Genomic DNA, 26,547 nt, shown 5'->3' on the forward strand with positions numbered 1-26,547 from the left:
GGTGTGATCCTATTCCTTTTTTTCTGCAGGCTGACTACAAGACAACAATAGTGCAGTGAGCGCTCCTGCTGCCTCTGGTCAGGCGGGCCTGGCTAATGATGCCTTTTGTGACCTCCAACACCAGCCAGAATGGAAAAGGCTGGGGGCTCAGGCCTGAGGCCATCTCGCTGAGTTCTAACTCAGCCTTCTGGTCCTGTTTCCACAGTCAGGGCCAGGGATTAAAGCAGTCTAGGCCTCCCACTACCAGAAAGATGGAGAAAAAGAGGAAAAGATGGAGGAGATGAGTTCTCATGATGACAGATATATTCAGTTTAAATGTCTGACATTATCTTATTCTTTTTCATGTTAAAATATGGTTTTATGAAGGAGTGGTAGTTGTAGAAAAGTAGTTGTTTTTAAAACTATTGTTACTTGATAAAAGAGTCACAATAGTTCTGTTTTTCATCTTCAATGTACTTTGTTTTAGCCTGCTGGGTCTTGGTGACTGAGTAGGAGTTGGGTAGGTCAGATGGGCCTGACTGGATGAGTGGTGGGCACAGAGAATATGATATACAAAGTCCAGAGGCTTGAGAGGTCACCTGTGTTTGTAAAGAAAAATCCAGGGTCATGGAGGCCCAGAGCTCTAGAAAGGAGATGGCAGGAGGAGAAGTTGGAGAGCTCGGGGGACACTACACTAAGGGCCTGGCTCATGCCTCCTAGATTTCCTCTCTGTGTCAGTGATTTTGCTGTGGAGCAATCTGACCAAGTGTGTGTTTTTTTGGAATCCAAGCAGTGCAGGTGGTAGGGTGAGGTTGATGTGAGGGATGCTTGGGAGGAAAGGTCTTCTTGTACACACGCAGCTCTTCCTGAGCACTAGGGCCATTTATGAGTGGGGTGCAGTTTGGGGTGAGATATTTGGTACAGATTCCCACCCTCAATTCAAATGGGATCCAGGGTCAGACACATGCATTTCACAAGTTTGGAGAGACGGAGGCACTAATTATAGCTGGTGTGTTGTAGCAAATTAAGGCTGTATTCATCACTTCCTAAATTGTCTGCATTGGACTTTTTAAACTATAGATTAAAAAATAAGCCTTTCTTGCTGTGAGCATGTACTGAAAGTCCCATTTCTAGTCCTATTTGGCACACTTAGAAGAGGCATTCATTTGAGGAAAGGCAATAGGAATAGAGGTCGTAATTTGCTCTGAATTCTCTCTCGGAACAGTGGCAATTCATGACAGCGGTCATGTCTGAGAGAGTGTTACGAGTCCTCCCGTGAACTGGAACCTGTCAGGGAAGAAGTTGGGTGTTTTAATGATGAGACTGTGGAGAAGCAGGGACGATGGCGAGTGAGCCATGAGGGAGGGTTACCTGTAATTCTCCCGATCTTGTGCTTCCCGCCGATGTAGCTGCCTGCAAATCCTGAGACATGAGCACCCAGGCTGTATCCAATTAGATGAACATTACTTCGAGAAAACTGAGCAGTTACCTGGAAGACAGCAGCAAGATGGTTGCAAGAGGAGAGGCACTGCCCACCGGAGTGGATCCACCTTTGTCTGGGCACCTCTCCTGTGCTTTGCGCCTGCTCACAAATGAGGAGGTGCAAACTGTTAACTGGTTTCTCACCTCAGAGCCTCTGTCCTCTAGTTGGCTGGCCCTCCATTCTAGTCAGGTGCCTGGGATTCTGCCTAGTGGCTGTTGCCTCCCACCTGCCTGTTTTCACCTGGCTATTAATGCCTTATGGAAACCATTACACTCATCTGGGTGGGGGCTGATGGTTTCCAGGGTGCATTTAAACCCCTTAACACGTCTAAAGTGCAAAAGGTATAGTAGGTTGGGTACAGAGAGGTTAAAGTCTGCAAAATAGGGGATCAGGTTGAGCATTAGATAGAGGCTTGGGGTCTGGCTTCAGTCCTATGAGCTTAGGCCCTCTATCTGGGTTGCTGTTGGAGACCATTTTATTCCATGCACACTCAAGGGAAGGGTGAGGAGGGTAGGGGGGTGAGGCTTACCTCCAGCCACCGGAGGAAAGCTGCCACCTCCTGGCCCACGATTCGGGTGTTGCGCACGGCGATGGTATAGTGGCGATAGGCCAAGGTGATCCAGTCTGCCAGCCCCACATTTACCGGCTGGGCTGTCCGGGACTTGAGTGCAGCCACCATCTGCCAGACCCAGCTCTCCAGCATGCCGTCCACCTGAGAGTGGCCCACAGACTGTCAGCCTTGCCTGAGGGCTGAGGGAAGGCCGTGCTGATTCCACTTCCCCTTTTTTCCCCCTGCCTTCTTCAATTCTTGTACAGTGCTGGATTCTTTTTTCCAAGAGAAAGGGCTAGACACAAGGTTTCTCAACCTGGGTGCTAACAATATCAGGGGCCAGATCATTCTTGTTGTTGGGGACTATCCTGTACATTGGTCAGCAGCATCCCTAGCTTTACCCACTAAGATGCCAGCAGCATCTTCTACCCCAGGTTTTGAAAACCAAAAACATGTTCAGACTTTCGCACCTGAGAACCACTGTCATAAATTTCCCTTTCAGGCTTTCTGAGTCCTTATTGAAAAGTCTATATAAATCATATCTCCCAATCTGACCTGTCCCTTGAGGTCAGCCACAGGCCACCTTCTCCTGTAGGCTGCTCTACTGCATCTCTGAATCCCCAGTTGGCTCCACCCTGCTGGCTTTGGTGGGACTAGCAGGGGCTTGGAGAATTGTCCTGTGTGTGCACCTTGATGGAGCACCATCTGCAGGGTGCTCTGAATGCAATCAGAGAGCAAAGCATTTGCATTGCGTCTTTAAGGAGGAATTCAGTGGGAGGAAAGAGGTGTGATGGTGAGTGGTGAGTGCAGTAGCAGCTGGGGTGAGAGGCAGAAGAAATATCACAGAATCATGAAAGTGCAGGCAGTGTGGTATGTCTGAGGTGAAGCTAGAGGGCTTAGCTGTGGCCTCACATGCCATTTAGGGGAGAAGATGCAGTTATTTGTTTATTTATTCATTTACATTTATACTGGAGATTGAACCCACAATGCTTTATCACTGAGATACATTCCCCAGTCCTTTCCATTTTGAGACAGGCCTTCTCTAATTTGCTTAGGGCTTCATTAAGTTGCTGAGGCTGACCTTGAACTTGTGATCCTCCCACCTCAGCCTCCTCAGTCCCTGGAATTATGAGTGTGCCATGGCACCCAGCAAGATGCAGCCATTTAATAAATGTTTACCAAGTGCCTTCTGTGTGCATGTGGCATCCTGCTCCAAATCCAGGCTCTCCCACTTAACCGAGTAAGCTCAGGCAAGTTATTTAATACCCCTATGCTTCTGTTTTCTCATCTGGAACGTGGGGATAATAACGCCCTTCTTCCAGAACGGTTGGGAAGCACTTAGAACAGTGCTTGGAACATAGTACAGATTCATTAAATTGTCTGTTATTGTGGCAGAACTAATAGCAGTAGCTATATTCCAGGTTGAATAGGATTTTGAGAATGAATAACACATTTTGGTAAGAGGATACTCTTATCTTCATGTTGCATTTGTAAACAAGACTCATTCATTTGGTCATTAATTCATATTAACAAATATTTTGGAGCCCTTTATATGTATTAGGCTCCCACAGTGGTCAATTAGAAAAGAGTAGGACAGAATCGTTTCCAGAAAGAACAGAGAAACACTGGCAGACAATGACAAAACTGAGCAGCAGGGCAGAGCTGGAAGGTGCCTAGGAGGGTGTGGGAACTCTGGGGACACCTAAGGTGCCCTGAGGAAAGGCTGGATGGAGGCAGTGCAGACCTGTAGGAAGACCTGTTTGCAACTGTGTCCTCAGGAAAAGTGGGAGTTATTTAGGAGAAGAGAAGGAGAGAGGACGCTCTAGGCAGAGGGCACAGCCCAGCCAAAGCTAAAAGCAGAGAGCTACAATCAGTGAGTGTGGCTGGAACCTGCCATGGGAGGCAAGGAGGTGAGAGGGACAGGGAGAGGTAAGGGGGTGTCAGGGAGGAGATGGGCAGGCAGGGGCAAGGGTGGACTAGAGGTGAGAGGAAGGAGATAGATGAGTCTGTTTACTCTCCAAAATGGACTTTTTTGTAGTTGTAGATGGACAGCATGCCTTCATTTAATTTTATTTTTATGCAGTGCTAAGGATTGAACCCAGTGCCCCACACATGCCATATAAGCACTCCACCACTGAGCTACAGCCCCAGCCCTAGACGAGGGTTTTAAGGGCATTTTTTTTTTCAACAAAATGGCATAAAAAGTTTTCCAAATCATGAAAGAGATGCCAGAATTTTTAGAAGCTTCAATGTGTGAGCTGAACTTCAAATCATTGGTGGACTGGAATCGGGGGGCAGTTTCCTTTTGGAGACCAGACAGTCCTCACAGGATTTGACTTCACTCTGCCCACAATATCCTTTCTCTTCTTTATAGTAAAAGGATGTTTAGCACCACCAGAAAGCTATATTTTCTATTTTTTTTTTCTTTTTTTGGTGCTGGGAATTGAACCCAAGGGTGCTTTACCCCTGATCTCGCTAAATTGCTTAGGGCTTCAATAAACTGCTGAGGCTGGCCTTGAACTTGCAATCCTCTTGCCTCAGTCTCCTGAGTTACTGGGATTACAGGCATGCATATTCATGCCCGGCAGGCTACACTTTCTCTAAGAGGCTGCACTTCTTAGTCACCTTTCCACCTAGGTGTGGCTGATGGATATAACTGGAAGCATTGCACAGGTGCTTCTGGGAGGTGAATTTAAAAAAAATATTCCTGGGCTGGGGATGTGGCTCAGGCGGTAGCGCGCTCGCCTGGCATGCGTGCGGCCCGGGTTCGATCCTCAGCACCACATACCAACAAAGATGTTGTGTCCGCCGAGAACTAAAAAATAAATATTTAAAAAAATTCTCTCTCTCTCTCTCTCTCTCTCTCCTCTCTCACTCTCTCTTTAAAAAAAAATTCCTTAATTCTTAGTTGCAAACAGATGATTTATATGCTATGTGAATTATATTTAAATACATCTTTTTTTTTTTTTTTTTAAAAACCTTGCTTCTTGAGCCCTGTATACCTCCTTTACTATATTGCTGCCTGGAATCAAGATGTGGTGGCTGGTGTTCCTGCTGACATCTGCTCATCTGTCAGCATTGGGGTCATCCACAGGCTGTTGAGAGCATCTGCTGCTAGTTTGGACCATGAGTGCAAGGGCCACACTCTAAGGTGGCAGAGCAGTGGGCCTGAAGGAGTTGGAACCTTGAGGAGTTCATTGACCAGCGCTGTCTAGCCAGTTTTGAATGACACGTCTCTGGATCATTGTGTAAAATGGAAACAAACTCCTGTTTTATTTGAATCACTACTAATTTAGGTCTGTTATTTGCTGCTGGATTTAACCCTTACGGCACTAGATTTCATGAGGACCCCATGTCTTTTGCTTCCTACCTCTCCTGGTGAAACATGGAGATTCAGGAACAGGACCTTCCACCTGCACGGGCTGCAGTCCCTCAGGGCCTTAATGAGTTGCATGACTTCTTTGAGCCACATTTTATTTAAAACTTGGAGCTAATTATATTTTCCTTGCCCTGTTCACTCATGGAATTGAAATAACCAATGAGATAATATGTAGGGAAGCACTTGGAAAACCAGCATGTTCTTTAGAAACACTACATTGTTATCATCAGAGCCCTATCTTTTTATTAAAAATCGAACATACCAGGAAGAAAAAAGCAAACGAGAAAGCAAAGAGAAAAAGGCACGTCCATGTTTCCTACCGACCACCCGTGGATTATCACCACCAAAGGCAGCGAGGAGTTGAAGCCGCACTCCCGCAGAGTGTCTGGGTGATTGAGCCGGATCTGACAGCCCTTGTTGGTTTCATCTTTGAAGAGCAAGAATCTGGTCTCTGTCTCCTGCAAAGATTTTTTTGTTTCGACAGCTCGAGATCTTCTCCCAATCAGCTCTGGAATATAAAATTGCAGACCATGCTCAGCCTGGCTTCTGTTATTGTGAGGTGTCAGAGATCAGCATGAATTGCAGCTTTGGGGAATCCAACAGAGCCTTTGTAGCTGAATAGCCAGGTGATGGAGGTTGATCTAGAAGGACCCAACATAGGTGCTGGAGGGGTGGGGATCCTTTAATCCTCCACTCTGTCATCCCAGTGACCAGTGAGTCAGGAGTAGAGGAATAGCTCTGGGGGATGGGGAGTGTAGGTGAGGCATGGGGACCCAGTCTTGGAGAAGGTGAACCCCTTATCTAGAATATCACTGCCCAGAACTGGGTCGAGTCAGGATGGGAACCCAGGTCTTTCAGTGCTACAAAGTGAGTGGAGAGAGCATCTTTTTTTTTTTTATGAAGTTTTTTTTCTTTTTTTTTAATAGAATATAATTTTTTATTTTTAATCTTTATTTTTTAGTTCTCGGCGGACACAACATCTTTGTTGGTATGTGGTGCTGAGGATCGAACCTGGGCCGCACGCATGCCAGGCGAGCGTGCTACCGCTTGAGCCACATCCCCAGCCGGAGAGAGCATCTTAATTAGATAACACTGCATCATGTTCTCACTGCAGACACCCCATATCACGCAAGCCTGGCATAGAAGAGCCTGGCTGGGGTAGAGGTGGGGAGGATCACCAAGGATGTAACATATTGGTAAAGGAGATGGTATTCAGGTACAGCTTTTCAGGGAGTGGGGAGCTGATCCTGGCCTTGAAGGGTGATAGAGGCACGTGTTTGGGGAGGGCAGTGGGCTTTCTGAGCAGAGGGAACAGCAAGAGGAAAGGCTCAGAGGTGTGAACATCCGTGGCCATAACAAGGCAGGAGGTCAGTGGGCAGGCGGAACATGCAGGGCCGGAATGCTAGGGAGCCTGGGCTCTCTGGTCTAAATGACAAGGAAGGTGCCATGTTTCCATGCAGTGGCGCATAAAGATGGGTGACATCTTCCTGCCAAGCATAGGGATCAGGCCCAGAGCCACAGGAGGAAGCTCTTGCCCTCCCTCTTGGTAGAGGGTGGACTCCCCTGCGGCTGAGAGGCAGACACATAGCCACGCTGACATTTTTAGTCAGTGACTTAATTCAGTCCAATTACTAAGGACCCTGATCATTCTTTCTGAGCATAAAATCATGCAGGCTACTCAAATAATAAGTCTTGGGCTTTTGGTTTCAGGGGACAGCAGGGCCAAGAGATGATGAACCTACCAAGTGCAAGGGGAGGTATTAATGAAACCAATTTTCCTACCCAAAGGTTATTAATTCCAAAGGTTATTAATTCCCAGCAAAGGGCAATGATTTTTCACTATGATGACAGAATGAAATGCATCATATTTTATTTAAAGAGATGTGAGCGAGAATCTGAATTAACCATTCTGAGAGAATGAAAGAAAATGTCTGTGGCCCAGCTTATTCATTTCCTGCCTTGTCTTCAACCTCTGAAAGCCAGCTCTCAGCCCTGCTCCCCCTTCCCTTTGGACCTCTGAGACAAAAGCACAAGTGTCATCTTGCACGTCTCTGTCAGCTTCCCCATCAGTCCAAAGTCTAGTGTCCCTAAATATCCCTAGAATCTAGTGCCTTCATTTCCACACACAGTCTTTTTGCTTGGGCTATTGAAACAGCCTCCTCACTGATCTCTCTCTGTTTGGTCCTCTCCCTCTTCCCTCATGCAGCTGCTTCAAGGATCTTTCTAGAACAGAAATGACTACATCTTTCAGTGACCTTAAGTTTCTTGGCAGGCAGCCATGGCCACCACCTGAATGACTGTCCCTCACTCCCAATTCTTCCCCTCCCTTCACTGTGCCTCCAGCAGCTGCCCCAGTGCTGTTTCACACCCTGCCAGCTTGGCAGTCTCACTTCCCCTACCTTTGTTTCTCCACCTGAAACTCCGGCCCATACACTAAAACAGCTGAAGCATCATACCCTCCAAGAACACAGAGATAATTACTCCACTTACTGGAAAACTGGAGCAGTTCCAGGATCCCTGATGTCCAGGGCCTCACACTTTCCTGGTCCTGAAACTTGGGACAGTTTCCCTAGGCGTTGTTGTACAAAGAGGTCCTTGGATGAGGCAGGGGCTGTTGTTTTGACATCAAAACAGCCCTGTACTGTGCCCTTGGTCCTAATGCACTTGCCCTGTAGGCTGCTTATTTCTTTGTTTATTTACAAACAGAGTCTTACCAAGTTGCTGAGGTTGGCCCTGAACTTGTGATCCTCCTGCCTCAGCTTCTGGAGTTGCTAGGATTACAGGTGTGCACACTGCTGCACCTAGCTCCAGGCTGGTTTGCTTAGGTTTGAGTTTCCTCCACCAGGGTAGGAACTCATGGGAAGTAGCCCTGAACACAAGGTAGGTGCTAACACTCAGTGGGTGAGGGATGTGATGTTCTGTGGGATCTAGGTCTCAGATCAAAGGCTCACGTTCAGCCTGCCCGTTATTGGTACATTGGATCTACTATAACTAAGTTTCTTTTATCAGTGATGGAGAAGTGACTCCTTCATTTCAAGATAGGTTTTTTAATGCTAAGAGGACCATATGAAAATAAATTGGGGATAAAAATAGTACCTGTCTCATGGGGTTGTTATGAGGATTAAATAAGGTATTTGTAAGGAGCTCAGAACAATGCCTGGCACCTAATTAGCACCTATGAAAGGTGTGTTCGGAAAACACATGCTGATTAGAGCCCCAGCATCTTGCATTTTTGATCTGCGAAATCCTTCCTATCTGTGAATATTTATCTTGGGGACCTCACAGGACAAATTCTGTCTTATGTGTATTTACTCTGGATTTAGCTGTGAGAACAAGCTCTGAAGGGCCTCAAGACTTTTCGGGAGACACAATGGAAGAGTTGTCAATTGGAAAGGCCATAAACCAATACAGCAGAGCAGGGCCCTTCCTGGGGCCTTTGGCTTTCTTGAAGGTGTGTGAGGAGGCTGCACATACAGTACTGTTTAGGTGTGTGCTCATCTGTTCATTCACTTCTTCAATAAACCCTGATTAGGCATCCGTTAGGCCCAGGCCCTGGCCTTGTACTAGCTGGAGGCCAAGGGGCGTGGCCTTTGCCTTTCAGGGGTCTCCAGCCGGTGCATGAGGCAGGCATGAAACTCAGCCATTGACCGCTGCTGCTGTGGTGGGGCACTGCCCTGAGCAGGGGCTTCAGGGAGACACCTGGAGACCAGGAGGCACCTGTCAAGTATAGAAGGATGAATGATTCTTTAGGAGCTCATATCCATAAGAAATTATTGACGACACTGGGGATCTGGGGCCTAAAAAATGAAGATTTAGTGGATATCAGAGTTGGAGGGCTGTTGTGGAGAAGAGGAATAGAAGTTCCAGCAACTCCAGGAGTGAGAAGGAAGATGGATGGGTGGGAATGATATGGAAGAAAAAAAAAAACTAACTGACTTTGAGTAGTTCACAAACATTTATAGTTGAAGAAACTGGGGCAAAGAGAAAATAAGGGCAGTAAAACAACAAAGACAGAAATGTTATTAACACCCTGAATGAACACCACGTGATCCTACAAGGCTGCTGAAGATGGGCCACAGATATTGTTCTGGGCTTCTTATTGGCCAGAGATGCCCACTTACCCACACTGGTTTCCAGTGCGTTTTGAGCTAGTATACATCAAGTGCTTTCTCTGTGCCAGCCTCTTTTCTTCTGCAGAGGAAAACTGGAGCAGTTCCAGAATCCCTGATGTCCAGGGCCTCACACTTTCCTGGTCTTGAAACTTGGGACAGTTTCCCTAGGCGTTGTTGTACAAAGAGGTCCTTGGACGAGGCAGGGGCTGTTGTTTGAGCACCATTTCTACAAAATATACAGCAGTGAGTTTGATGTGGTTGACTCAGGGAGCCTAGCAAGCCTCAGTGGGAGCAGTGCAAATGCATTTCAGTCCCTGCAAGTCTCTGAGGGACTCTTTGCTACCTCTGAGGAAGCAGCCACATTCAGGGAAGAAGGGGTGGTGATCGGGAGCCCAAGTGTCTCACCTTCCACAGGAGCAGAGTCTGAGTGTCCCTTTCTTGGGACACACAGAGCACTTGTGCATCCTCAGGTAAGGACTCACTGTGGGGTCCCACACCCAGGTGTTACTGAGGTCTCTTCCCCCAGCCTTTATACAGCCAGCTCCTGACTGGGCTTCTCCACCTGGGGATCCTTAGTGTGCTGCAAACTCAGCAAGCCAAACAATGTATTCTCCTCCTTCCCAACCCATTCTTCCTTGGTTTCCTATTGTGGTTCATAAAACCATCATCCATCCATGCTGTTGATCAAGCTAGGAAGCAAAGAGGAACTTAATGTCCTCTCTCCCCTGTCCAGGGGGTCACCAACTACAGAAGACTGTGCCTCAGAATGATCTTTTCTACCCCTTACCCTGGCTTGGTCTAAAACTTTATCCTTTAAAAAAAAAATTGTGGTGTTACAATAGACTCTCAACTGTTCTATTATTTTTCTCTTTGTATAATTAAAAGATGCTTGTTGTATATTACAAATATACAATAAGTGCTGAAATGAATAAATAATTTTATTTATTAGACAAAACACAAGTAACATTTGGGATTTTTCATTCTGATTTTTTTTTTTATGGAGGTATTGTTCCATAGATATTTATTTGGAGAGTCCAAAGCTGAGATCACAGTATATAAATGCTTTTAATCCCTCTTTACCTAACATTATAGTTTTCTTACAGTACCAAAATTATTCAAAAACATGCTTTTGAAAAGCAGTATAATGGATTTACCTGTTCCATTATTGCTGGAAATTTTGGTTGTTTCTAGTTTTTTTCCTCTATTACAATGCTCTGATGCACTGATGACTATCTTTATAAATAAATCTTTGTCTACACCTATGAGCATTTTTTTGGTATATATTCATAAAATAGACTCGTTAGTTCATTAGGTCTGATCCAATTTATATCTCTTTTTGGGCACACACATATCCACATTGGTTTTCAGCGTTTTTAAGGCTCATGAATGCCAAGTGCTCTTCCTGTGCCAGGCACTTTTCTAACAATCTTATTTGTATTGACTCATTTAAACCTCACAACAACATTATGGTAAGCTGCAAGGAAAATAAAGGGTTCCGTTAGGAGTAAAGAAATTGTTTCCATATTGGAGGAGATAGATAGGAGATGCACCCTCTTTAGGCATATCTTCCAAAATTGTCATTTTTTCGTGTCTTCAGGAGAGATAAAGGCACACCAGCAGGAAGAATTTGGGGATGATGCTTTTTTTTTATAAAATATATTTTTATTTGTAGATGGACACAATATTTTTATTTACTTATTTAAATAAGTGCTGAGGATCGAACCTAGTGCCTCATGTATGCAAGGCAAGTGCTCTACCACTGAGCCACAACCCCAGTCCCTGATGCTGTGATGTTGAGAGGGGGAATATTAACAAGGTAAGAAGTCAAATTTTTCAAGGGAATCAGTCTCTGTATCCAGGAAAAGGAACTGACAGGCCAGGCAGCTTGGATTGTCCTCTGTAGGACAGCAAGTTCCTAGGGCAGAAAAATTATCCTCAAAATTAGTCTGAAGGAGAAGCTGGGCCCAGCCATTACATTTCTAATATAAGATTCCTTGCAGCAAGTGATTTCTCTATTCCTAAGTCAGCTCTCAGGTTTGAGGGCTTGTATATTTTGTATAAGAACAAATTATTTCATTTTCTTTTGGGTAAGGACATCATCAGGTGAGTGACTGCAGGCAAATGAGCTGGGCCACCTGGTGTTAGAGACCCTGATTGGAGTCAGGCTCTGCCTTGTGCTGGCGATGCCTGTGCTGGATGCTTCTGCTCAGTTGACTGCTGTCAGAGCTTGCCATGTATTGACTGATGCTAAGGACACAAGTGCCTGAGACAGGAGCCCCAGGTGTTAATATGCCTCTCATAGAGTTGTTTGTACATCTTTACATTCATTATTTAATTTGCTAATGTGTGTGTGTGTGTGTGTGTGTGTGTGATTTTGCTTTGTAAACATGCACTGCTGAAAATATTCCCAGACCTGGCAGGGGGCCTCTGGAAGACCATAATTTCACAATTTCCCTGAACACTCTCCAAGTCATGTTCTCTGCTCGTGATGGAACAATCCTATGAGATTAATGTAGCTGCAGCTCTGACCCTGGCTGCTGTGGTGAGACCAATGATTTGTAGGTGGGCAATGGTGACTTCAGAATTTCTTGAGTGTTGGCAGAAGGAAAAAAGCTCATGTGAGAATTTAGTCTCTGCTGGACCTTCATGAATTTAGCTTCAAGCTGCTGCTGAACTGTGCTTGGTGATAAGTACATTCTGCTTAAGAATATATATGGTAAGGGATGTTTCTCCCACTCCCGCCATCTTGAATTTTGGCCGGACCTGAGGTCCCAGCCTCCCACTTATGATCTTGAAAACATTTATCTGCCTCGATTTCTCAATTTGGACAATGTAGTTACTAATTTTTCTAATGTCTCCTGCCCACCCACCCCCAGGCATCGAATTAATGGCAGAATTAAAAGAACTCACCTTTCCTGGCATTCGGGTTAACTTATTTCTTCTGTGATGGAGGGCAAAAGCCTCAACCCACACCCCTTCCATGTTTTGGGACTCTTAACATCCCTGTGTAAAGCTCAGAGGGCTGATGTTCCATGTCCCATAAAGACTGATGTTGCCAACTCAGCTCCATAGTTGCTGAAGGGAAATATGTCCTGAATCACAGAGGACAGCTGTCTATGGGAAATATCCCTAAACTAATGAGGGGACCAGTAAAACAACAACTAAAACATCTCACTCCTGAAACACCTGGCAGAACTGTTTTAGGCCAGCTTCATCCTCAGATGAGACTTCCCCCTTCCTTCCCAGAGGTTACTCTAAGAGGGTTCCTGCCCAGCTGAGGGGGTTGTGTACTGGCATCTGATCACAGTCAATCAGGGAAAGTTCCACAGGAGCTGGATCATCTCGGGTCTTACATCTGCCCTTGGAGTAGAGGACCCTGGTTTAAAATTCGTTTGCCAAGTGCTGTTTGGATTAGCAAATTAATTTAATTGAGTTCTTGTTTCAGATTTTTGTTTGGATGTTTAATGACTGTCCAGACCCTGGCTTTGAGTTTCATGTGACCTTTCTCTCCTCCTCATCTCAGGTATGACCTACACAATGACCAGGTGAGGCTTCCAAGGAGCAGAGGAGGGCTGAGGCAGAGGACCTAATTATGCAGCTTAAGGCATTGTCAGATGGTCTAGCAGTCAAGGACCTAGGAGCACGGAGTCCTACCTCAGCCCAGCACCACCTCCTCATGGAGTTCCTGCTGGAGACAAGTGCACTGGGGTAGGGTAAGTACTGCTTTAGTATCAGCAGTGCTTGTGCCTATAAAAGGAGAATGAGAGCCACTTCCCTCTCCATGGATAGCTGTCAGAAGATGAACTGGGTACCTTACACCAAACGAGGAAAGAAGAGAAGATTGCCGCCTTCTTTTCAATCTGGCCCCGTGGATGAAGAGACCCCAATGGGCCCACACCTTGTGTGTGACTTGTTACTGCACAGTGAGACACACCGCTCTGGAAAGGTTAGGAGCCAAGGCTCTGGAGTCAGCATGTTTGGTCACCATTCTGTTTCTTAGGCTGTGTGCCATTAGCTACTTAACTTCTCTGTGTCTCACTATGAGACTAACATTAATGCCTACCTTATAGGAATATTATGAGTTATAGGCTAAAATATATTGTTTAAAAACAACTTGATGGAAAAATTTATAGATTTTTTTCTTGGAAATCCTTAGGGACAATGCACGGTTTGTCTTTGGTCATAAGACCATTTAATGAAAGGAGGGAGTGGATTTAACCCAGAATATGTCTATTTACTTATTCACAAAGAAGCTGGCTTCTTTTTGAGGAGGGGTGTTCTTAGGAGGGTCCGACAGGTCCACTTGTCAAGCAGACCACACTGGATAAAGTGAATGGCTTTTGCTATTACTAATTAGCCACAATCTAGCATCCCAGAATTATACTATTGGAAAAGATCTTTGAGAGCTTTCTAGACAGAGTTCTGATCTGTGAGTCTCAGTGGTGAGCAGGAGCTGGCTCTTACCGGCTCAGAGGAGCCAATTGTGTGCATCTCTTCCCAATTCTCCATGTTCTGTAACTTAATATTGGGAGTTTGAAATTGGCATGTGCTAGTATTTACACCATAGAAATTGGCATAAGCTAAAAAATCAAGTTTTCAATTTTATTTGATTACTTATTTTAATTTGATTTTTTTTTTTTGAGAGAGAAAGCACCTGTTAGAAATTTAAACCCACCACTGTGTGAGATGTTAGCTCACAAAACTTTCGGCGAATGACAGGTAACACATTTCTTTAACTTTTTTGTGTAGCAACTTGCAGGGGACGACGTTCCTACCAGTTTCTTCACCCTTGTTTTGCGAAAAGGTCATTCTGTGTTGGTCATTGTTTCCATCAGGCTTGACTCTGAGATAAACCGGCTGCATGCTTGCTTCAGAAATCCCATTCTTTGGGCTTGCTCTTGAGGTGTGAGAAGTGCAGGGTGGCGGCCGAAGCCATGCCCTCCTCCCACAGGAGCAATTTAAAAGCCTGGCTGGTTCTTGCTCCTCTGGGTGGCACCAGCCCTTGTCCCTTCCCCAGCGGGGAGTTAAGCATCCACTGTTTCTCATCCCTGCCTCCTACCCTGCCCAGATTGTCTTAGGATAATTGTTTTGGCAAGTTTATTCTTTCACAAAAGATGGGAAAGTAGGTTGGATTCAAATGGATTCTGCTTTCAGTCCTAGAAATATCTCCAAGCTAAGAAATGGTGGGGGTGGGGAAGTAAACTCCAAGTAACACCCTGATGAATGACCTTCCTTGGAGAAGATGAGGACACCGAGGCCCAAGAGGCACACACGCCCACCCACGCTCCTGCAGCTCCGCAGGGACAGAAGAGGAAATTAGAGCACTCAAGGCCAGCACCTGTCTACCACACTGTATCTTTTTAGCAGAGACCCTGGTGGCTTTTCCTAGGCTGGCTCTACTTCAGTCCGTGCCTGGTGATTACCCGAGTGGTTGACATATGTCAACTGTTCACCCCATGCTGCACACTCTACTAAACCCCTGAACATACTTTATCTTAGGTCTGAGGTCTGCAGTGCCCGGCTGGGGTGGGTGTGTTCTCTTCACTTGTCTATTCTCTTATTTATTCATTCATTCTTTTTTTAAAGAGAGAGAGAGAGAGAGAGAGAGAGAATTTTTTAATATTTATTTTTCAGTTTTCGGTGGACACAACATCTTTATTTTATTTTTATGTGGTGCTGAGGATCAAACCCAGCGCCCCACGCATGCCAGGCGAGCGCATTACCGCTTGAGCCACATCCCCAGGCCATCATTCATTCTTCTCTCCATCAATACACTTCCTGAATACTTACTCTGTACTGGACTCTTTTCCACACATGAAACTTGCCTTCAGCTAAATCATTTCTGGAGTGAGCATCAGGATTTTTCCCTATTCTTTAAAAAAAATGTGTGTGTTGCACAAATGCAGAGAAACAGTTTAAAAAACACACTCACAAGCTCATCATTCCAATGGGCTGACTCTTAATTTTCTCTTCCTATTCCGTGTCTAGAAGCAAATACGCTTTCACACAACCGTGCAGACATAATGATTCTTGCTTTTTTCACTTCACATGACATAATGAACATCTCTCCATGTTGCTCAGGTGTTGGGGCTCATCATTTGTAAAGGCTGAGTAATATTCCACAGAAGGAATGTGTGATAATTTATGCGTCTACTTCCCTATCACAGGACGGGCAGTGTTTCTAATCTTTCACATTTATAAGCTGCATTGAACTTCACAAAGAGATCTTTTCCTTATAGGGAATGAGTAGGATGTTCACTGGGATGAATGACAGGTGGGTGGTTTCTTGGTTACATCGTGATCACTTTTGCCTGTAAGAGTTAAAGATGTCTTACAGGCAAGTCCTTGACAGGGTGTCAGCCACACATACCACCAACCCAGGAAACCCATGCACACCATACAAGGTCCCCTTAAAGGTGATATGGAGATGGGTGGACCTGGGGAGGCCAAGCTCAATTCAAAGTAAAAAGCTGTTTGTGGAGTTCTCACTTACTCCGTCTAGTCCCTGGACTTGTCTTCTTCCCATCCTTATAATACCCCTTTAAGGTATGTCTTATCCCCAAAGAAACTTGGGTCTCAGAGAGGCTAAGTGTTTTTCCCAGGACACAGGATGCCAGTGAGCTGGACCTCCAGCTCAACCCAGTCTGACGAAGATCTGCTCCCAACCTCCCTTCCCACTAAACCACCTGCACAAACAGCCCGTTTCGTGCTCGATGCTGGGAGTCAGTGCTATTCTCATCTCTCATCTTCTTACAAGGAAGACACTAATGCTCAGGGAGGTTAGATGGCCTATGGGGCAGAGGCATAGGTGGAATTTGAACCCAAGCCACTGAGAGCTGGAGGCTGCTCCTTTGCACTCAGGACGTTAAGTCTCCTGTTGGGACAGACACATAAACCTCCTTTGCCAGGACTTCAGCCCCTGCAGGAGGTAGACTGACCATGGAGTTGCTGAGATGAGTCTTTTGACTTTGGTGCTACGTGGTATAACGTGGCTGCGTTGCACGGCAGGTGTGGTGACTTAGTAGGAGAACCAAGAGCCTGACCTGAGGGCATTTCACATGAGACAAGCCCTGAACAAGTTCTTTTGGGGGGCTGCTGCCTTGGCCCTCATGGGCAATATAGCTTACACACCCCAAATGATTCCACTCCTCTGTAGCTACCTGAGGACTGTGTGACTTGGTTCTGGATGGCCTTGAGCCAGCCATTTCATTTCCTAGGTCTGTTTCCTCATTGGGACCCTGTGGGGCTGGGTGGAGCACTCTGAGGTCTTCACAGTGGGGTGGCGAGACAGCCTCAGCTCTTGAGGCAGCTGGGAGCAGGACTCTTGCCACAGCTTTCTCCAAACCAGCTGGGTCTCAGTTTTCACCTCTGGAAAACCAAGAAGTTTGGCAAAACTCCCAGAGTCCCTTTGGTTCAGAGTTATCTAAGTCTTAGCACTACCTCAGTACTGACCTTTAGGAAGTTAAAGATGCTATGGAGAAGTATTTTTTTTTTTGAGGCCAGAGTTAATTAGGCCACAAGAAAAGTGAGAGTCAGAACAGGGGTGACCTGGGAACACCTGGCTTTGTTCCTCAGGAATGTCCCCTCCCCTGAGCTGGAAGCAGGTTCTCTGCTTTGCAAAGGTAAATACCCCCAATGCAAGGAAAGTTTTGGGCTTTAACTTGGACAAATAGCCCCAAGGTGAGTCTTTAAGGCAGAAGTAATCCATGGGACATGTGAGCTGAAGCATATGGGATGTGCTCTTGGGAGATCATCTGGGACTGCCTGATGAGGAAATGGGCCTGATCCATTCCGTGAACCACCCTAGGGCTTCCCTGCTAGGGACCTGGTAGTTGGGTATGCTCTCAGGTACTGGAGCCCCACTATGATTCCATTAGTTCTTTCATTCATCAAATTTTCATGAGCACCTGCCTGTGGTTGGGGTTGTGCTTAGCATTGTACTATAACAGTGAGTGAGACAGACCATGCTTTCAAGATCATGGTCTTATTTTGGAGACAAGTAAATAAACAACTGTTCCACAGTTTGGTAACTGTTACCATGGCCGAGGAATAAGAGCACATCTGCCAAGCCATAGGGAATCTAGTAAAAAGACATCCAGGGGGACCCTGTTGGTAGGCGGTGTACAAGGTCCCCAGATGATCTTAAGAGTTCCAATCAAAGACTGTTCCTGATGGGAGTAAGGACTATGAAATGTGGGGGGAGCACAATCCTGTGTGTGGCCAGTGTGGTCACCTCTAGACCCACAGAGCTTGAGTCACGGTCACAGCCTGCACCCTGGCTTTCCTGAGGCCCTTGGAACTTCTCCTCTCTCTGGAGACTTGCTAGGCCCTGGGGTCTGGATCCCAGCTGTTCCCAGCCTACACATGTTCCTGATGAAGAAAGAAGATGTCAGTGAATGACCCAAGGCCCACAGCTCACTAAAACATCAAACCAAGACTCTGAGCCAGTTTTCTACCTCTTTCTCCATATGTCCAAGTTCTGAGATGACACATTTCCTGGACACTTGCTCCACTTATATTGAAGATACTCTTTTGGACCTATGTCTTCCCCTCATTGCCTGTGTCTGGAGGCCCAGCTGACTGCTGCCTGACCCGTTCAGACCACAGACATGTACCCCATCTATTTCCAGGCCACACTGGGAGCGACGGCAGAGGCAGGGTGGTGTAGTAGAAAGGACGCTGGCTTTGGAACTAGTCAGCTCTGTGATTCTTCAGCCCTAATAGCTGTGTGACCTTGGGAAGCTTGTTTGAGACCTGTGAAAACCTGTTTCCTTCTCCTAACTGGAAATGTGAAGACCTATCTCATAAGGTAGCTATGAAAACTGGATGGAATTTGGTGAAATATCCAATCCAGGGTGTGGCATTCAATGCATTATTTCCCTTTCCTTTAAAAACTTATCCAAGGTCCCTTTCCTTGTGGAACCCATAGTTCCTTTCAGATACTCACAGGTAGTTATCCATCAAGGCCTTTGCTGGCCTATTTAGTCTCTTTCTGTGAATTATGTGCACCCCTTTTAGGTAGTTCCTTGCTTTACATTCATGGTGTGTCACTGGGAAAAAGAGGCCCCTCTTTGGGGTGAGAATTTCAGCCATACATACCCTATCAGGCCTGGTTCTTTTGGGCAATAGTAGTCTATTAACCTTTTGTGGCAGATTAGAGGCTTACTCTGCTGAGTCCCTACCTCGACCATCTAGGGTGCTGTAGTCATGGTGCTCTGCCCAAATGAGGAACTTCCAGGAGCCAAACCAGGTTATGGGTCAATGCTCTCTGCTAAGGGGAAATAAAAACAGATCTGATTGCAAAACTCACTCAGCCAACTTTCTGCCCTTACACCACTTGCTAAGTGAATACATTTCCCCTCAGTCTCCCTTATACTTTGCCTAATCTTCTGCATTTGAGAGCAGAGGTTCTCATGTATTCATGTGCTTAACGTGCAGACTCTTGGGCGTCATGCCCAGGGCAACTGATTCAGTAGGTTTTGGAATCTGCATTAACCCAGAGTGGCAGATCATTTGGAGAATCACTTATCCAGTGGTTATGAATATGAGCTTTGGATCTGGGCTAGGATCCAAAGCTTGGCTTTGCCACTAATGAGGTATAATTTTGGGCAAGTTTACAGAAGCTTTCTCAGAGGGTGATAAGTAAATGAGAAAAAGGTGCAAAGTACCTTTCACAATGCCTGGTATATAGCAGGTGCTCAATGAGCAGAGGTGGCAGTGTGGTACGGGTGGTTCTGGAAGTGGTGATTGATATTGCTATTACAACATCTTTCTTCTTGAAGAGTCCTTCCCACACCATCAGTCACAGGTGATGAGGAGATAGAACATCAGACAGGATAACTCTATCAAGCTAATATGGGATCACTTTCATTTCAGCAGATTGGATGGGCCAGAAGATCGTCCTGAGCATCTTCAGAGCAAAGCGGAAGCTTCTAGAAGACATAGATCTCCCACTTGGACTTTCTCCAACACACCAATCTCCAGTGGGTGCATGAATAAGCCCAACTGAGACTCTCTCTGAGGATTTTGAATCTCTGCCTCTGCCTCGTTTGGGGAGCAAACTGTGCTAGCCTCTATTTCTGGCTGGAAGTCTACAGATATATGTTGGCTTCCTTGTAGGAGAGAGAATTAAAACCTGGCAGTGAGCAAGATGGAACCCCAGTGACAGAGGTCAGCTTGTCAGTAATGGCCAGAGAAGCTCTGAAAAAAATTTAAAAATAATCCTATTTCAGGAGACTTGGCTTATTTCATGTTAAGACATACTCAATGATTAAATGATTCTGTGTATACTGGTGCTTGGATGAAAGAGCAAAGAAGCAGAACATATATAAAGAACACCCAAATACATAAATTAAATTCAATATTTGGTAGACATATCATCTCAAATCAGTGGAACGAGGTAAAGATGGGCTTTTAAAAAAAGTATTGGGAGTCCTGGAAAAAGAAAGATATAAATTGAATCCATACCTCACACCATACATACATCAGGAAAAAACCCCAAATGGATCAAATTTTAAAAAGAAACAATGGAAACCATAACACAGCTAGAGGAAAACATAGGTGAACTTCTTTGTAACCTTTTGAGCAAGAACCTCTGTAACTCAAAATCCAGAACTTGTAAAAGATTAATAAGTTAGGCTACATTAGCTCAAACAAAAAATTTCTGAATAAAATAAAAATACCATCAGTACATCCAAAAGATGAATAATAAAGTGAGAAAAATAATTGCAGCTCATAATATGAAGGGCTATAATCTCCCTGATACATAAGGAATGCCTAGAGACCAAGTAGAATAAGCCTGAAAACCCCTAGAAAAATGAGCCATGGGCACAGAGAGATATTTCACACACACATACAAAAAAAAAAAAAAAAAGGAAAGAAAGAAAGAAAGAAAGAAAGATGACCCTTTAACACGTGAAGAAATCCTTGGCCCCAGTCCTCAGAGGAAACATACAAGTTAGAGCTGTATGGAGGCATAGGTTTCACCTATCAGATTGGTAAACAATTTAAAATGCCACACCCCTTGATGGCAAGACAGACAGGAGTGCAAAATGGTACTACACTGGTGGAGAACAACCGGATTGAACAACAACCATGGGAGGTACAACTGGACTGACTCTTTCCCCAGCATTTATCTCCTGGGAATTTACCCTGTGACTCTGTCTGCACATTATGAAATAAAATGAAGGCGGGATCATTCATAGCAGTATCTTCTGTAATGCTAAAATACATCCCAGTGTCCGTGGAGAGTCCCTAACCCTAAACTGAGGCACATCCCTCCATGGAACACTTTGCGGTTGGACTGAGGAAACACCCTGTACCGATTTACAAAGATCTTTAGAATGTGTTGTGGAGGTGACAAAAATAAGGTCTAGAATGTTATCTAGATACCTTTTGTGGAAGGGTGGGAGGATAAGTCAATGAATTCAAATTTGTTTTTATCTACGTAAAGAAACATTGGAAAGATACAAGATGTTCCCACCAGTGGGAGAATGGGGAGATGGAATGCATAAAAACATTGTGAGGGATAAGACTTTACAAATACAGTCTGTTAGGTATTCTTTTAATCTATAAGCCATGTGAATACTTGCCTCTCTAAAAAAAAAATAATTTTAAGCCAGGTGCAGTGGCAGCAACTCGGGAGGCTAAGGCAAGAGGATTGCAAGTTCAAGGCCAGCCTCAGCAATTTAACTAGACCTGTCTCAAATTAAAAATAAAAAGGGCTGGGGATGTAGTTCAGTGGTTCAATCCACAGTGGAGCAACAGGTGCCACTCAGCCTCCCTTCCTCTCAGCTGCTTGCCTAGCTAAACATCTGGACTTCAAGCCTTGAGCTCTACCTTGACTCACCTTGGCCCTGGCCCCAGGGGCTCTTGACTTCTGCTGTGGAATAGCTGATTATTGGGTCAGTCTGTTTCCAAGATTGACCTGAGAGAGCAAAGATGACTCAAGGGGTGATGGTAGCCTTGTAGGGAACTTCCCAGAGGGGAAATTTCCTCTCTGGCAGAACCAGGCCTGGAAGATGACAAAGTGCTTGTTTGGAGCCACGGGGAGTCAAGGTGCAAAGAATTCTAAGGAAGGAAGCTGGCGTGGAGCTCAGAAGTCCTGTTGCCAGGGCTGTGCTGAAACCCAGGGGTGTCCACTCCCTTGGCTTTGTTTGAGAAGGGGTGCAGGGAGGGGGAGAGAAGCTGGTGCCTCTCAGTCAGGCATCTGTGCTATATACCCTCCCCAGGGCTTCTTGGAGGCCTTTGAGAAACTGAGGCTTTCGCAGCCATCTGGCCTGGTGTTCGTGGAGTGCTAGGAGCAAGCATATTTTAGATGTGTCAAAAGTGACAAATGTTGGAAAGTGCCATCGGCATCTCTGGGAACTCACAGTTCACACTGGCAGCTAAGATGTGCCAGGCTCTTTGGAAGAAATGGAACTCAGGAGGAAATTGGGAAGTCTTTAAAACAAGCAGCTCCTATCTAGTTGTCCCAGACATAAGTGGCTATAATGTGGGCTCTGCTGAGGGACAAAGATGAGTGAAGATGGGGATGGACCTTGGTAAAACCTGAGATCTTGGCAGAGGAAATGGCATTCAGAGGGGTTAGCAGAGACAGGAAAGAGCAGGAGCACGTCAAAACAGAATCAGGCAAGCAGGAACCTGAGGCTGAGTGGCAGAGCTTGCAGATAGCACTCTGTGGCTGCAAAGCCTGGGCCTGTTGAGTGCTGCCTGCCAAGACTAAGCAGGGCAGCAGTCAGAGCCAGTGCAAGGCTGGAGGTGAGCCGGGAGCCTTGGCCCACAGTGAGGCTGGAACAAGGCTCCTGTGTGTCTGGATTTGAAAATGCTCCAGGGATCTTGTTACTAGAATTCAACATTGACCCTGAAGGTAGTGCATCCTAAGGGGACAGTGTCTTGGTGTTCTATTTTCAGTGTGGCCTTGTTTGCTTGTAGTGTCACTGCTTCTCTGTCTCTGCAGGGAAGTGGCTCATGCCTGGCTACTTGGAAACTGGGATGGGGGATATTGAGGCAGCATCTGGGTGGGACATGTAGGATCAGGCAGAGTGAATCTCAGGAAGAGAGGAGAATCAGGGACCCTGAATATGGACCATTGGGGTTCTGGGTGCAGGTAATGGGGCAGGGCCCAGTGGGACAAGCCCAACCAGTCTTTTGAAGAATGATGAATGCTGTGGGGGGTGTCAGGGATAGATGGGGAGGCCAGCCCCACCCTGCCTGCCCCAGGTGCCTTCTGCAGAATACACAACAACTCTGTCTTCTGATCATTGTTTGCCACCTCAATCCTGACCCGAACTCCCACAAGCAGGAGAGAAAGAGGGAGAGATGACAGAGTCATAGTCATCTTCTTCATCATCCAGACCCCGATCATGGTCATCCTCATGCCTGGTCTTCTTATATAGCCTATTTAACTGGCTGAGGACTGAGCTTGTCCTCCCACCTCCACCTCCAATGAGCTCTGGATGCCTTCCTTCCTCATCCAGCTGGTGAATCCCTCTTCTTCCAGGCACCTGCTCACCCCTGCTGAGTCCTTTCCCACTCCTCCTTCTTCCTTCCCCTCCTACTGTGGGTGAGTGCAGCTAGCTGTAGCGTGAACATGAGCACTGCTTTCCTGCAGGGTCTGCTTTGAGCCTGCTCTGTTCAGACCCTCCCCACCCTGTAAGGTGCCGCTGCAACCAGAGTTGCCCGGAAGTCCCTGTCTCCAGGCCTTTGCCCTTTCATTTCCTCATATAGAGCCTCTCTTGCCTTCCTGCACATCAGCCCTCAATTTTGAGGAACTAGAGTGTGTGGAAAGCTCTCTTGAAAGCTGGTCAGGGGAGGGTCTTTCTCTGTACCCTGTGTGGACACCTGGGTAGCTCTTTGTTTCTTGGCTCACTTCATGATTATACTATTAGATATACATGTCTTACCCATCTGTGTGCTCCCAGCACCCAGCACACAGCCTGCACAGTGGCGGGCTATTTGCTGAATTCAATTAACAGGATAATTTCATCTTTCTGCCTTCCTAGGGAAAAATTTGTCACAGTGAGCCAATACCAGGAGGAGGGGAACCTTTACTCTTGCACTTTTTTTTTTTGGTACCAGGGATCGAACCCAGGGGTGCTTAATTACTGAGCCACATCCAGCCCTTTTTGTATTTTATTTAGAGACAGATCTCTCTGAGCTGCTCAGGGCCTCCTTAAATTGCTGAGGCTCGCTTTGAACTCCCAATCCTCCTCCTCAGCCTCCCAAGACACTAAGATTTCAAGCGTGGGCCACTGCACCTGGCCACTCTTTAACTTTTAATATCCACAGTCTCCTTCCTGTGGTTCTGAGCCATTGGGCCACTATCACAGCCATCACAGCCTCTTTCTAGCCTTTAGGGATGAGCTGGAAAGAAAGGCACTACAGACAAAAAGAAGGTTCTCGACTTTCTTTGGAAGCATAGTTGGTCCTTCTTTTGTTACTTTCCTCAAAGCCCTCCAGACCCAAACAAATTTTTCTCTCCTCTTTTCCTTTGTTCAGTAATTTCTCCTTTATTTTAAGCTTTTAAAATTCAGTTTTTAAAAAATTGCCTCTGTGAAGCTTTTCCTGATCCCACACTGTTTCCTGAGATATTAATAGGAATTTTACAGAAAAAGGAGTTTTGTGGCCACATAAAGTTGGGGGTTGTATTAAACAACATTCATCAGGTTTCCTGCTGGCCAGAGAGATCCCCTAGCAGGCTACTGTGTGTTTAAATCTCTAACAGGGACATATGATATATGGTGGGCTGCAGACTCAATGACTTTGGAGCAAGCTGATCCTCTGCATGCTTTCCCCCCAGGCATTTCTGGGACTGATGTTCCAGGGAACACCCTTGAAGAAATTCTATTCACAGACAGATTTCCACGGCACCCACATCCTAAAGAACTGCAGTCACACTCTTTGTTGGGTATTTGACCTGAAGGCTAGTTCTCACCCCCCTGAGGAAGGCAAGGCCCTTGTGCTTTTGCCTCAGGCCTTTGCTCTTGCAATTTCCTTTCCTGAAACCGCTCTCGCCTTCCCAAACATCAGCCCTCAACCTTGAGGAACTAGAGTATGCAGATGCAGGAAAACAGAGATGCAATGATGCAGGAAAGGAGAGAACCATGCCATGTCCTGTTGCACTCATCAGTGTCACTGATTCCCATCCCCCAGGGGTGACCTTTCAAATTTTTGTTGTGTTTCCTTCCAGTCTATTCTGTGCAGATATAAGTCATGCATGATTTTACTTATGGGTTTTCTTAAAGTTCATAGGGTCTTTGGTTAAAATCTATGGAATGAATAGTAATGGGACACTTTATAGCCAGTCCCTTCTTTTAATAAATTAGAAAATAAACTGCCCCACAAAGTTAAAACACTTGTCAATCAATTATTGGATGCTGAATCTAAAATCCAGGGTTTTCAACCCTCCTTCTCATGCTCCTTTCACACACTCTTGCATTTATTTATTTCCTCTGACACAGCCAGTTTCCAAAGAGAAAAATAAAAGATAGCGAGAAGCAAATAGCAAAGATACTGTGGTGGATCCACTGAGAAGCTGTTGGGGGAAAGGTAAAGTGGAATCCCATCTGCTCTGTTCACCACAGTTCTTCTTACTCTAGGTTTTATAATGTAAAGAATTGTATGCTAAGAGCAAGGGCTGCCTTGCTAAGAATAACTCAGGAAGAGACACAGTACAATCCCCTGGTCTCCAGTGAAATGAACTGCTTAATCAAAACCGCTGTGTTCTGTAAATATTCCATATATTGATGAAGAGCTCTGCAAATAGGGGCAGCTCCTAAGTAAGCCTCACAGAGAACCCAGGAGGACCTAAAGGAGACAGATGGGTGGATGTTGCCCTGTTGATGGTTGGGGTGGGGCACTTGCAGAGGAGGGGACTTGGCTGAGCCATCAAACACCACCCACAGGCACCCTGCACTCAATGCAGTGGCAGGTGAGCTGAAGGGTGCAGCACAGGGATTCTGAAGCTCCTCTCACAAATTTTTGTTTGCCTGACTGGTTAGCAGAGTGGCTTCTTTAATTATAATGATGCTCTTGCTTACCATGCACTTCCTGTCTGCTCTACACAGTTCATTAACCTCTCACAAAACACAGGGCTGGGGGCTCACACCCAGGCAGTTTGGCTCCAGAGTCAACATTCTTTTTTAAGGGGATGAAGTTCATTTATTTATAAGAAGTATAATTCACACACAGGATGGGGCACAAATCCTAAATGAACAGATCTGTAGGCTTTTACATATGCTTCTAACCGATATAACTGCCACCAAGATCACCTCAGAGAACATTTTCATGTCCAGAGGGCTCCTGCAACCTGTGTCCACCATAAGCCATAACCGCTCTCTGACTTTCATCACCTTGGATTCATTTTGCCTGTTCTTTTTTTTTTTTTTTTTGGTACTGGGGATTAAAACAGGGGCACTTAACCACTGAGCCACATCCCCAGCCCTTTTATAATATTTTGTTTAGAGATAGGGTAAGTTGCTCAGGGTCTCACTAAGTTGCTGAGGCTAGCTTTGAATTCACGATCTTCCTGCCTCAAGTCTCCTGAGCCTGGGATTACAGGGTGCACTAGCACCCAGCTCACTTTGCCTGTTCTTGAGCTTCACGTGAGTGAATTCACATAATAGGTGTTCTTAATTCACATAATAGGTGTGCCTGACTCCTCTTAACTCAGTACCATGTGAGGCTCAACCATAGTGTTGCCTGTACAGAGCCCAAATCTTAACTGTTGTACCATATTGCTTCTCACCAACTCACTCCATACTGCCTTCCAGAAACTTCTCTCTGGGAAGTGTTTTGGTTGATACAGAGTTGGCTGAACTTGAGTAGGTGGAGGAGGTGGAGAAGGGTTGATGCAGAGTTGGCTGAACTTGAGTAGGTGGAGGAACTTACCACGAAGGGTAAGTTCAGAGGAGGGTCAAGAAGAGAACTTTTTAGGGCTGGGGTTATGGCTCAGCAGTAGAGCACTCACCTAAGCATGTTCGAAGCCCTGGGTTCAATCCTTAGCACCACATAAAAATAAATAAAATAAAGGTATTGCGTTCAA

The 26,547-nt window shown here is 45.7% G+C and overlaps 1 protein-coding gene across 1 annotated transcript in view; it reads right to left on the reverse strand.

Moving 5' to 3' along the window:
• The window catches only part of Lipc (lipase C, hepatic type), a 129,813-nt gene that overhangs the window by 21,454 nt on the left and 81,812 nt on the right, over positions 1-26,547 (reverse strand). The window contains exons 2-4 of the mRNA XM_021725484.3: positions 5,712-5,899; positions 1,992-2,174; positions 1,351-1,468 (exon numbers count right to left, since the gene is read on the reverse strand). Of these exons, the coding sequence (XP_021581159.1) occupies positions 1,351-1,468; positions 1,992-2,174; positions 5,712-5,899 (489 nt within the window). The remainder of the gene's footprint in view (positions 1-1,350; positions 1,469-1,991; positions 2,175-5,711; positions 5,900-26,547) is intronic.

This window comes from Ictidomys tridecemlineatus, chromosome 5, assembly GCF_052094955.1.
Source record: "Ictidomys tridecemlineatus isolate mIctTri1 chromosome 5, mIctTri1.hap1, whole genome shotgun sequence".
Lineage (NCBI taxonomy): Eukaryota > Metazoa > Chordata > Mammalia > Rodentia > Sciuridae > Ictidomys > Ictidomys tridecemlineatus.